We start from the raw sequence: 13478 nt of genomic DNA on the forward strand, positions 1-13478 counted from the left end.
GAGCTAACCACTTACCTTGCTGTTAGGCGAATCTTGTTCGGCAACTTTTTTTAAAAGATGTTCAAGAGTAGGTGCATGAAGAAAGGAAGCACAAACTTTACAACTTCTACATGGACAGGGCAGTGCATAAGGCTTCTGCGAAGTGTTAGGGTTTCTGATCGACTTATGCCAACATTGAGAAATATATCTACGCTTTATCGTGAAATGAGCGTCTTAGAGGTGTGCATCTGCAATTCTGTGGATGCTCTACAATATTTTCCTAATATGTACTGCTAAATACATTCACGCTCCAGTTGTCAGTTTTGCAAAAATGTTCTGCTGCCAATACGGAATCATTTGCACTGGAATGCGTATAAATGTGTTTGCAGTTTTGTGGGATATCTGGAAGGGCGTTTCTGCGATTTGTACTAAGCAGAGAAGAATTATTGTTTCGCTACAATTTCGGAACCTCAGCTTTCATTATTCACTTCGGAATGTCTATAAACATATTTGAGCTTCAGTTGTCAAGAAAGTTGTTCCTGCTACTAATGGCTGCTTAGCAATATAGCCTATGTGCAAAAACAGCCTATGTGCAGTTAATGGTTTATCACATAAGAAACGACAGCTGTGTGGACCTTAGCGACAGCTTAGAACAGCTGCCACTGTAGCACACTTATTAGTGTGATACATGGTGCACACGAAGGAACCAAATCTGCGCTGGATAATTTGCTTTGCCAGTTACTAGATTACGGCACAAACAAATTTCCAAATGTTGACAAGTGAGGATGATGGCTTGTTTCTTTTTGTTGTTCCTTGAAGTCTTCTTCAGAATTTACAACCTAATATATATTTAGCTTTACGTTCAGTCTGAATTTTGGCTTTCTAAAGCTGTATCGCCACTCAAGATTGCGCTCTTCCTTGGTTTTGATTAACCCAATAGATCACTTTTAAGCTCCTCTGTGTGTTTTTTAGAAGTCGCGACTAATGGAGCCAATATATCCTCCTCGGCATAAAGTATGTGCAAGGCACTGAACGCGACCGAAGGGGCTTGTATACCTTTACCTGGGAAATTTACTCGTCAATTACGTTTCTATCAAAAGTGTCTCACAAGTGATCAAAAAGAGACCAAATTATGGTTATGGTGACTCAGCGCTATATAAAGTTAGTGACTTACTATGTTACCAGGAGTAAAACTGACGTAATAGCGTAGCCCTTTACGACTTCCCCTAACAGGCATCCACGCAGGCAATGTCGAAAGAAGGGAGAAGGTGTTCGACGGCGGACCTGAGGCCAGTGTGTGAAAAGGTACACGACCCTTCGGGCCCCGTGGCACTTGAGTCAACGGCAAGAGGAGCCGCAGCGACACGCCGAGGGCTTCGACAAGGTTCGCACCCCAGTGCTGTTTTTCACATTGGGAGACTTAAGTGAAATTTGCTCTTCTTAAGAATCCCCTAGCAGGGAGTTTTACATCCGGAGAGAATTGATGAAAAAGCAGTATTTGCAGACCTTCTTCGCGGTGATCCACTGGCCACCGCCATCTGTGGTCGCACAGTGGAGCGTCCTTTACTTGCCTAAGCAGCATTCATGTATTTAATGGATGCGCATGATGCCCAGGTGTATCTCAACCAACGTGTCTCTTGACGGATATTCTATACCGTATGTTGTCGGGCGACAAGACGCGTTGGCCACAGCTTTAGAAGTCATCTAAGCGCCTTCAGAGTTCATTACGTCTTGTACAAATCGCGCGAGCTGCATGTAAGATAGTCGTAATAAAGCGGGGCTAGTTATGTATACAAAGCTGTTAGTACTTGCCGCTTATGAAGGAAATCAAACTCGGTGTGTTTTGCACATGGTTTTTCTTCCGCAAGCACATTGAACTAGCTGCTTGGAAGTTCCCAAGCGTGAGTGAATTTCCGGAGTACGGTCATCCATCAGATGGTTTACATTCCGCGTAACCGCTCGTGAGTGTGCAGTTGCGACAGCTTTGTTCTTGATGCGCACGAGGATTGGAACGTCGATTTTCTGGAATGTGTCCTAGCGTGCAGTAAAGACTTGTCGCAAGTCAATCGCTTACTCTGTGGCCCACCATGAAATGTTCAGCTTCGAACATTCGTGTGTTCGCGTACTACGGAACATCGATTCAACGTATGGCCATTCAATCAATTCTTGATATGTTTGCGGTAGTGAGCGCAAATGTGCGCATGAATGCAAAAGGTGCATTTGTATCACGTGCGAGAACGTAACTGTGCCAGGAACCAGTGCAACTCACTTCGTCACCGTTCAATAAGCGGTACATAGTTGTTGCCCATGCTCCGGGGTTGAAGCCCTTTATTTGAAGGTTAGCTACACAACGCTTGTGGAGGAGCTAATTTTTGAATCCTCGAGGAAAGCCGCGCACCGCGAAGGGCCGGCAACACAGGTAGTCCTTATGTAACAGCGATCGCTGAACTTAGTCACATGTTCTTTTCATTTCCGAATATGCCCGTCGATATTTGCCAGCCAATTGCAGCACGTGTCTTCAGTATACCAATCCACATATTGCACTACGAAACGAGCAAAGTGCGCTAGCAAACACCGTTTCATTTCCGGCTGGTAATCACAATGAAGCAGAGAAGACGCGGTAACGGTTTCGTATTCCTGCAAGATCGCAGGTGCCACGTGCGATGCTGATGATGATAATTTGTTGGCATCACCTTTGAAACGGGACGGTGACAAATATTTACCTAGCCTGCTTGATGTATTGCGATATGCAGTACATGTTTCCCATTGTAGCATTTCTGTACACATTTCCTAGATATTTTTTTTAATGAGGAATTCTATATATATACCTTGTATCGCTACCAATGCCTGTAACGGCTCTGAGCACGTCAGTTTCTTCCCTGATTATTTTCTAACAATACTCTAAACGTCTCATGCTGATGTCGACCGCTGATTCCCTGGTGATTCCATCTACTTTAAATCGAAGCGCTCCAGGAAGGGACACGTTACCTCCAGATCTCACTGGGTGAAGCCCCTCGCACTCCATTAGGATGTGCAGAGTTATCTCCACATTTTTCACTGCAGCATGTACATGCCATAGCTTGTTGCGAGTAATTGCTCCGATATGTTTTCTTCCTTAGGCAACCAGCTCGAGCCTCAAATAGCAAGGCATTGCCTTTTCTGTTATCGTAGATTTCCTATTTTAATTTATTATGCAAGAATTATCCTACAGATTTTCCCTTCCTCTGCGGCGCGCAAGCCAAAGCGCGATTTCGTTGCTCTAGAGCAAGCTGCTCCACTGAAAAAACGAATAGACTGCTTTTCTCAAAATAGTTTTAGTCATAAAAGTAGGCTGACAATTGATGGCAGTTTAGCCTTGAAGAGGTATTGCTCTTGATGATTCCCAAAACAGAATAGCTCGTCACTCTGTAGCTTCTGTGCCATTGTGTACCCTTTGTGTCTTTAATAAAACTGGAAAGTATCTTGTCTGTCGGAACCTCAACTTAGACTCAAAGAACAGGAGGGCAACATGTCAGCGAACGCAACTCGTCATGAGGCCACTGGCCTGCAATTTAGGCTCACTGTATTTACAGCAGTCCAAGGTCGAACATTTCTCTATCAAAACATGTCAAACTTTAAAAAAGCTGTGCTTTCCACACAGACTTACATCCTTGGCATGAAACTGCCATATACCGCTGATGTCCCTGGCTATACATGTTAGCAGCTCATATGTTTAGAAAATCAATTTACTTTGCCGGGACACTCTGCTTTAACAGAACGAAAGGAATGAAGCAAGTTCATCCAAGTTCACTTACACGATGGGCAGTCTATCAGCAAGTAGACACATTCACGGTACTTGTTATTTTAGTCTCATCAAGTACTTTAAATTAATTTGAGTGTTGTTAAGTTTTTCTCCACAATTTCTCCACAGGGGCATGAAATTGTAGCGTTTGGGACAGGTCACGGTGGTGACTCACGTCATACTTGAATGAGCAGCTGTATTGTCAACATTAGGTGCAAAAACGGTGGAAGGCCAAACGTTATGTCCGAAACGTTCATCCTGTCAGCTTCCTTTATCTGCCATGGTAACGCTAGGTTAAGTGCATTGATCACGATAGGTTAACATGAGAAGTTCCACTTTGACGAACCTCTATGGGACGCCCAGTTCTAATGGGCCTGTCATCCTTTTCATGCATTGAAGTGGCCTGCTCACAGCTTAATAGTTGATCAGCCGGTGAGCGCTGCCTTCCAGTAAACCTTTAAAAAAACGTCATGTCAGCAGTGACACAAAAATGGGCGGTCCTTCATAATGAACGTCACCGGACTAGGGCTGGCGCGCACAACATTGTACGCAGCAGTTCGCAGCATGCAGAGCACAGTTCCATATGTAAAGAATTGACGCATCATGCTCAAAATGCATCGTTCAGACAGACCAGACCAAAAGTTAGCATTACTGACGCCAGCAGCGAAGATTCGGTTACTGGCACAAAAATCTGTTTGCCTGATTTCTTTACTTTCGTTCTTTGTTTGTACATCAAATTTGTTTTCACAATGCCTCCGGCAGGCAGGTGAAGCAAAGATGTTCGGATGCCACAGTATGAGCTCCCTGTGGGAAACAAGAAAACTAAAAGCATTTCAGAGTAACATAAACAAATTGATCGACATCGGTGTGCAGGAGGTAATGTGAAATTATGAAATTAACACAGGCTTAAGTACACAGAAGTGTACATAGCCCTACTAAACACACACTAAAATCGTCATTATCTAATATATTTTACTCTACTAATAACATAAAACATACACTATCAACAGAAAGTTTGCTGGAAAATCTTGATTTACGCAGGTATTTTAAATGCGCAGCATTAGAATTAAATCTTTGCCCTTTATGAGATTTGAGAATTTATTGTTTCAGCCACTGGGTTATGGTGGCACTGGAGGTACTCTCTTCCACATGTGAATGCGTTCTTGCACTCTGCAGCAAGCGGGACTGCCAGCGAGGCGGCTTAGCGAGGCTCTCTGGCCACACTGTCCTGCATTCCAAAAAATGCTGCACAGCGAAAGCTCTTTCGCAGTGATTGTTGTCTCGTGGCATGCTATTGTCACGTTCCAATGGAAAACCAAGCACTGCAAAGCGTTTCATTGAGCGAATTTGTGCCCGGGACGGCAAGCAACATTAATACCTGCAAGCGCAGTTGTTGGTCGCCGAATCTAGTCCTACGAGACAAGCGCGTCTGCTATGTGCACCTCCGTACAAATTCCTGGTTAATAACTAGTCCAAGCGCACGTCTGAGACGGTATAACAACTCGTGTACAGTTGGGTGAGGCAAGACGTTTTTCCTATAAAACCTAGCATTCAGGAAATTTCGGGTACAGCAGCCTACTTTATGCATAGAGCGAAACTTTATAACAATGTTACACAGGTTGTGCAAAATTGTCCTTTGACGGCTTTGCTTCCCGCTCAACCGCAACACTGCGGTTACTGTGTCCTGCAAATAAATTCAGATTAGAAAATGAACAGCGGGTAAAGAAAAATGACGTGTTAGAATAATGCAGGACGCCGCTGCCAAAGATACTTGGTGCTGTTGTTTACGTTCCATATTTACTATTACAAAATTTCCATATTTACTATAACAAAATTTTTGATTACATGCTGCTTTCAGTAATAAACGTTTATATTTACGTTGGTATACAGTCGCAATAAGTTAATTGGACCGTGGAGGGACCGACAAAACCAATCAAATCATCTTGCGGGTTGAATGAACTAGTTGCATAAAACTTGACATAAGGCCAGCGATTTATCTTGCGGCATTCCCATTATTCTAATGCACCCCTTATCAAACGCACGCCCACTTTTTTTTGTGCCCGAAGTAAAAAAAACGAATGTACAAATGACATCGAAGCTCGTAAACAATCTTGAAATCGAACTCGCACCCGACTTTCCAGAAAAACAAAATCAGCAGAAGCACTTAAGGCTGCTCACATGTAGGAATGCGAAAACATTATAGTCGCTTAGGTTCAATGCTTTCGATTGATGCTTTCGACGTGCAATAAAGTTCACTCTGCTGAATCGGTGTGTGTGTTTGCGCATACCTTGACCGCAGCCTGGAAGCATTCACTCCATTTTGCTGAAGAACAATGAATTTTATTTTATGCCTAATGGTAGGTCTGTCGTACATTTGCCGTTTTCTTTTTGCATTCGCTTGCTTCTTCTGAGGCGGGCGTCCGCGGGCGACCACGTTTCACAGCTGTCGCTGAGGTGGACGCATCGGAGTGCATCGCAGTTGATACAGCACCGGTGATATCCGAAGAGCAAGTGACGCATAGGGGACAGCGACGTGACATTTGCAGTGACAGAGGCACTAGGCACGCCTCTTTATGTACAGCCGCGGCCACGTCTGTGTAGAGCACGCGAGCAGACGGCATTGCTCTGCGGGGCGACACCGTGCGACAGTTGCGGGATCTGACGTACTGTACCCAGGAGCATGCGCGGCCTAATATACATGCAGAACTGCATTGCACGAGTGGCAACGTTGAAACGGGCAGTTGTTTAACCGAATATGTACGCTTCCTCAGGGCGCTCTCGGTATCGCCATGCCAAAGATTACGCGTTTCAGCTAATGACACGCGCCCGACTCTATCGCTCCTTGGGACATTGTGCGCCCCATAATAGCAATTGCGCGTCGCTCATCCGCTGTGAGTCGGTGAGCCATTGAGAATAAATTCTGCGAAAAGGTTTGACTTCTATGTCCACTATAGGCAGCCCGCATGCGATGTTGACATTCATTGGCCGATAACATTATCTGGGATTGGTGAAGACATAGTTTTTCATGTCGAGTGCCCTGACCGAATCGCACACACTATCACTCACGTGCGCAATTCCCTTGTCATCGCGCGTAGTAAGATGGCGCCCTCGGGTGATGCGCACAACCTGCAAAACACGTGCGCTTACCAACATAATTTCTGGTTTAAAGCAGCGTGCGCCGACCTGCATTTATATTAGGCCGCGCATGCTCCTGGGCACTGTGCGTCAGATCCCGCAACTGCCGCACGGTGTCGCCCCGCAGAGCAAGGCCGTCTGCTCGCGCGCTCTACACAGACGTGGCCGCGGCTGTACACCTGATTTGGCGTCGAGAGTGCGTCGCAGGAGACACAGCACCAATGAAATACGATAAGCAAGAGACACGTAGGAGGCAGTGACGGAGGCAGTGACGTGCCATTTGCAATGGCGCACGCAATAGACACAATTTAGTTCAACGATAACCGTGGAGCTACAGCGGCGTCGTGCTCGTCGCACCCGTTCTCATCTTGAAACCCAGAGGTCCGCGTTTGATTCTCCCCCAGACCAAAATCTACCTAATTTTCTTTACGAAGGCAATAATTAACTTTGTTTACAGAAATGTGTGTGTCGAATTTGATGTTGATGCGAGCATTTGTTGAAGCAGTTTTCACACTTGGCGCCGTCGGCCATTTTTTGGCACTGTTTTTCAGTCACGCCGCCGAAGACAACGCCGTATTTTCTTGTAATGGGGCTTTTAATGCTTTCGAAATGAAGAGTGCCCATATTTCTGCCACGTATGCACCTACGGGGCAGAAACCTGGAGGCTTATGAAAAGGGTTCTACTTAAATTGGGGACGACGCAACGAGCTATGGACAGAAGAATGATGGGTGTAGCGTTAAAGGATAAGAAAAGAGCAGATTGGGTGAGGGAACAAACGCGAGTTAATGGCAGCTTAGTTGAAATCAAGAAAAAGAAATGGGCATGGGCAGGACATGTAATGCGGAGGGAAGATAACCGATGGTCATTAAGGTTTACGGACTGGATTCCAAGGGAAGGGAAGTGCAGCAGGGGCGGCAGAAATTTAGGTGGGCGTATGAGACTAAGAAGTTTGCAGGGACGACATGGCCACAATTAGTCCATGACCGGTATTGTTGGAGAAGTATGGGAGAGGCATTTGCCCTGCAGTGGGCGTAACCAGGCTGATGATGATGATGATAATTATGATGATGATATTTGCATTGAAAAACGAGAAATTCTTTTCTTTTGGTGTGAGGGGGGGGGGAGGGGAGTCGGCTTTATGCAAAAAGGTTTTGCTTTGCGGCAAAGCATAGTAACAGCACGAAGGCGGTTTTCGTATCCTCTTCGTTTCTATCATGCAGGAAAATTCCAGCCCAGTCTTCCCGAGTGAAACTGATTACGGTATTTATCCGATTCTAGCACGGAGCCCGAGTTATTGCTCGAACATATTTCTAGGGCAGGCCGAGAATAGGCGTTTTTCACGGAAAATATTGTGTACAACGCAATCACTGTCCCCTGAGCTCGGTTGATACAGACAGTACCACTAAAACAGTCGAAAGTGAGGTTACCACGTGTGTAAGGAACATGCGGTCAGGCTGGTCAAGTTGAAGTTATCCTGTCACAGCAACTTTTATAATCGAATTAACGAACGTTGAGGCCCATAGAACTGCATAGTAGCCGGCCGGGTCTTTCGGTCGGGAAAACAATGACCGCCAAATCAACGGAAGTGCATTGTATCGGTGTTCGTTATGTCAATTTTTTACTTAATCACTGCCCAACTTGTGTTGATGTCTTCAAGGTTAAATAAGAACGTGCCTAGTGCAAATCTCCTGCCAACCTGTCTCGTTACCACCGCAAATGAGCCATAACTTGAATGCATTGACATAACTAAATTAATTTTGCTTGCTCCTTTAGTGCCACCTTCTAACTTGCTGGAATTTTACGAATGTGTTTGTAATACACTTTTGCTTGTCGGCGTCCGAACCTCCCCTTGGAAGTTTTCTGATGGTGAATTGATGCAAGAAGGATTATGGGTTCAAGCAAGTTTAAACAGATAAGATTCAAAGTTCCCGAAGTAGGTGAAATTGGCGCTTGAAATGTCACTAAATATCACTCATTTAAAAAGGATGTGTTGCTAGTCAGTATTTCTCGTGCCATTTTTCCGTTGCAGGTGTGTTATCTCTGCAGGTAAATCATAGATAATAAATTGCGTATGCATCCTCCAAAGACATTTCCTAAAGGCGAGCATAAAACATAGGCCTGCTATACCGCATTCCCTCAAAACTTATGAGACTCTTTTCCACATGAATTTACGAATCTCAAAGTTGACAGGTTCGCAGGTAAGCACTTGTTTGAATTGCTCCTTAGGGAGCAGTCAGTCACTGGCGCAGTGCAATGTTGACGCGTCCCCAATTGAGCACTCTGTATGTATAAGGTAGGTAGCAGACGGTCTATGGTTGCTGTTTCAAGGGCGACGAATGCTGTGAGTCAGCCAGAGCCGGCTCAGCCAAGGCACAAGACTGGATTGTCGGTGGGTCTAGTTGTGTAGCCGTCACAGTTTCACCGCTTATTGTTAAGAATTCCCAGCAATCGATGTATTCAGGGGCAATTGATTGCTGACCAGTCGGGTAGACGAGAAGGGACAGTGCAGAAGTGGTGTTTGAGTATTGTGGGACAAGAACGCAGTTAGAGCAGATAAACAAAAATATATTCATACAGAGGCGTTCTTCCAGGAGGGAAAGCGACTTCAAGAACCTGCTCCTAGCTGTTTTCCTTAACAATCTTTCCTGGTCGGAATTTTTAGTCATCGTCAATTTTGAATTTTTCATACCGCGAAAATAAATAAAGAGCTTGAATGTCTCTTCCAAAATACCAAATACATTTGTCATGTGCTACGTGTATTTGTGTATCGCATTACTAGGTAAGATGTGACGTCTTAAATTGAGGAATTAGCAGTCATGAGTGTGGCACTTGTGGTCGGAAATTAATTGAACGATGTGCCGGGCAACGTGCCGGCCGCTTCCCTCGCAGTGGAAGAAGACGTCGACTAGTGCGGATGTGGAAAGATCGGCTCCCGCTTTCGTAAATAATTTCGACCTGCTTTTAATGTCGCCTACCGTGGAAATGCACGCCATTCGACACGGTTTCTTCTGAGGACTTCCTTCGGTGAGTGGCACTTGCGCGGAAATTGTGGAACGTTTTATGTCGACCACGCCGCGGCGACGCTAGGCGCGGTTACCTTAGGCCTAACCCGACGAATAGGGGCATTATGCCTGAAGTAGAAATGGTGGTAGGAGAGGAAATTTCCTCCGAAGAAGCCAACAGCCCAGGCTGGACGACAGCGTTGGGCTAGAACAAGAAAGCCCGGCAAGAAACACCAGCTTCAACGAGCAAGAAAACCCACGTGGGCTCGAAGGGTGGCTGCCGCACGGCTGCCCCGCAAGGCGTGTTGCAACGTCTCGCAGCCTCGTCGAGGCTCCCCAGACTACCTAGGGAGCACATACGAATTATTGTCCACCCAAGGGGTAGGCTGGACGTCAAGAAGATAAGCCAAATCAAGCTGGCTCAAGCCTTGGCCATGGCGGCTGCACTAGCCCCCACAGAAACTGAGGGCGATGGAATCTGCCCTAATTTCACTCAAAACGTTCTCGTCGTCTCCACGCCGCAGAAGAAGAACGCCGCCACTTATGCAGGAATCCAGCAAATACTCATAAGCGAAGGAATATGCAAAGTGGCCGCATACATAGTGGCCCAAGACAACACCTGCAAAAGGGTCATACGAGGGGTCGACGCAGACATCAGTGAGGCCCAACTCCAGCGCATGATCGCCAACCATCGTAACCCGAAGGCTCTGGAAGTCAAACGAATTAAGAACACCACTACAGTGGTCGTCCTCTTCGACGGCATGAAAGTGCCTAACTGTGTCATGTGCGGCGTCAGCCTTCTGCGCTGCATGCTCTACAAACGCCAAACCGAGGTGTGCTACGCGTGTGGCGGCTTGGGACATCGCGCGGACGTCTGCCCCAACCCCACCAATGAGGATTGCCGGGGCTGTGGACTAACCTCACCACCAGTGTTCACCACCAGTGTTCGCCGAAGTGCGCCCTTTGCGGAGGCCCGCATCTTACGGCGGACAAAACGTGTAAGCAGCGCTTTCAAGTTCCATACGTCGTACGCAGACGCCGACGGCGCCGTAAGCGCGCCAAGATCAAGCACCAGCAGCAGCAGCTGGCCAAGGAGGACGGGCCACGTGGCTCCACCGCGGCGGGAACCCACAGGAGGGAGCGCTCCGTCACGCCCTCTGGTCGACAACGCAGTCGCTCCAGAGGGCGCTCTACCTCCCGGGTTCGGATCCAGGAAACGCCAACCTGGGCCGGTCATGCCAAGTCGAAGCAGACGACGCCGGCTTCAAAGGTAACGCAGGTAGCATTGCCGGAGCATAAAGTTGATCCCAGAGTCACTCAACTCATGCAAGAGAATGCTCGACTCAAAGCAGAAATGCAGCAGATGAGGGCCGACTTTGAGTCTTTCCGTAAGTCGAACCCCTCGCAAGTCGAGAAGCAACAGGTGCCTCCCTCAGGGGAGCCACAGGCGCGCTCGGGTAAACGTAGGGCCGCGCCCCCAGAGGGGGACGCTGACTCTATGGAGACCGAGTCCAATAACAAAGACTTAAAAAGCATGCAGCGGGCAATTCAGCAGCTCACTGAAAGCGTGACTGCCCTCCTTAAAAGGATGGCGTCCCTGGAAAGTGCATAGGCCGCGTTAGTGATGGCTAGACAGCCTTCGAGGGAGCCTTGTCGGGCACCTTTACACACAAGCGCCGCCCCGTCAACAAGACGGTGGAATGACCAGTCCAAGGCAATCACCATGGCGGTCAATCCCAATAAGTTGGTTGTGTGGCAGTGGAACTGTGCCAGTTTCCAACGGTGCAAAGCTCCGCTGCAGCAATTCGTTTGGGCACAGGCGGTCAAACCGCACGTAATTCTGTTACAGGAAACTCTCGATGACGCGCCCACCTTCCCGGGATACCGGGTTGTATCGATACGGGAGGAAGGAAAGCGGGGTTTAGCAACCTTGGTCGCACGGAAGTGCTCCTTTCAAGTACACAAATTACCAATTGCGAAAACTAGGGCGGAAATCATTATGGTCGAAATTATCCCTAACAATTGGCTTAAAAGCCGTGTCTTCCTTTTGAACATATACAGATCGCCGTCTGATCAGCGGCAGGCATTCGCCACAATCATGACAAAGGCGGTGGCCCTAAGCAAGGGAGCCCCCATAGCAGGGGCGTAGCCAGGGGGGGGGGGGCTTATGGGGCTTCAGCCCCCCCCCGAAATTTTTTCGTGCTGTCCATGAACCGCCGACCAAAGCGACCCCCGGCGCCGGAAATCACTCTGGATTTTGTCTAGAATGTCTTTTTGACGCTCGAAAAGACATTTAACTGCGAAGATTGCAAACTCGGGCTGGATTTCGTGGCAACGCCCATACACCGGGAGTCACATTACGCCAAGCAGTCCCATCCGAGCCCAAAGTTTCAAGGGCGCTTTGATGGTGAGCGGGCTCGCCGCGGCATCTCTCTGAGGCCACGAAATCTATGGAGCGCATGGATATCAATTGCGAAACTTTATGGGCATAAATCTCATAAGCTCTTGATGTGAAAGGTGCATTGACATTTCCAAAGTTGTGCTTTATATTTTCAATTGCGGAACTTTGTGGGTTTAATGTTGTTATAAACATTTGGCGCCAAAGGTCTATTGACTTTTCTAAAGTCTTACATCGGAACATACAACTAGACAAGCCAAATCAACACACTAGCAGACGAGTTGACAAAGCAGGCAGCGAGGTCCAATGAGACGAAGCGTTGGGGTGGTTCATTTGCGCCGTCATGTCACATAAAAAAATATCAACACTTTTTTTAACCTACAACAGAACATTCATGACAAGACACTAAAGCCAGCCAAACTAACTACGTTCTTATTTATTTTTTCTACTATGACTTCTATTCGCGAGGACACATTGAGCCTCTTCAATGTTTTTTTTTGTTCTCGCTACCCTACCCACGGGCTGCCAGAGCCAACCAGAGCGCAAACGTTTTTCTCGTATACCCCCGACCGCCATGCGGTGCACTTCGGTGCGCGTTCGGTTTGCTCTGGCCGAGTGGATTTTCACCGGACAAGGTTTTGGACGCTTTCTGGCTAGCAGACGAGAAAAAAAATGGTCGCTCGCCGCCATCACTGTGGGGACTCGAAGGATTGCACCGCATTCCTTGAGCGGAACCTTTCCGGAAAGTCTTGTTTCGCCGCTGTAGGATACTGAGCAGTATGCGTATGGTTCTCAGTGGACCAAGCGTCTCATGTTTTCTTCGGTATTCCTTCCGTAGCCCCATTAGGTGCCCGAAGTAGGCATTAGATTGTGGCCAACATACTTTCCTATGCGTTTTTTTATTCATTTTGGTGCCTCCGCCTCACAGAAAAAAAAATACATTGTTGCGGCGCAGCGAAAAGTCGCATGGTGAAAGTTCGATTTGGATACTTCTTTTGCGGAAAGTAATGGGCGACGGGACGCTTCAGTTGCCGGATACGTTTATTATATTATTGCGAAAGCAATTATATGGACACTCCAGGCGCATTCCTGCCATCGCCCTCATGTTTCGTATAAAGTCCAAGGGTGATAACATCGTGACTACGCGCTGCATGCTGTATGTGCGAGTGAAAGCGTAGGAGG

The 13478-nt window shown here is 47.2% G+C and overlaps 1 protein-coding gene across 2 annotated transcripts in view; it reads left to right on the forward strand.

Annotated features, from left to right (window-relative positions):
• Positions 1-13478, forward strand: part of LOC135909841 (uncharacterized) — a 274704-nt gene that overhangs the window by 150522 nt on the left and 110704 nt on the right. For both annotated transcript variants that reach the window (XM_065441885.1, XM_070529765.1), the window contains one exon: positions 1213-1363. In XM_065441885.1, coding sequence (XP_065297957.1) covers positions 1213-1363 — 151 coding nt within the window. The remainder of the gene's footprint in view (positions 1-1212; positions 1364-13478) is intronic.

This window comes from Dermacentor albipictus, unplaced genomic scaffold, assembly GCF_038994185.2.
Source record: "Dermacentor albipictus isolate Rhodes 1998 colony unplaced genomic scaffold, USDA_Dalb.pri_finalv2 scaffold_30, whole genome shotgun sequence".
NCBI classification, from domain to species: domain Eukaryota; kingdom Metazoa; phylum Arthropoda; class Arachnida; order Ixodida; family Ixodidae; genus Dermacentor; species Dermacentor albipictus.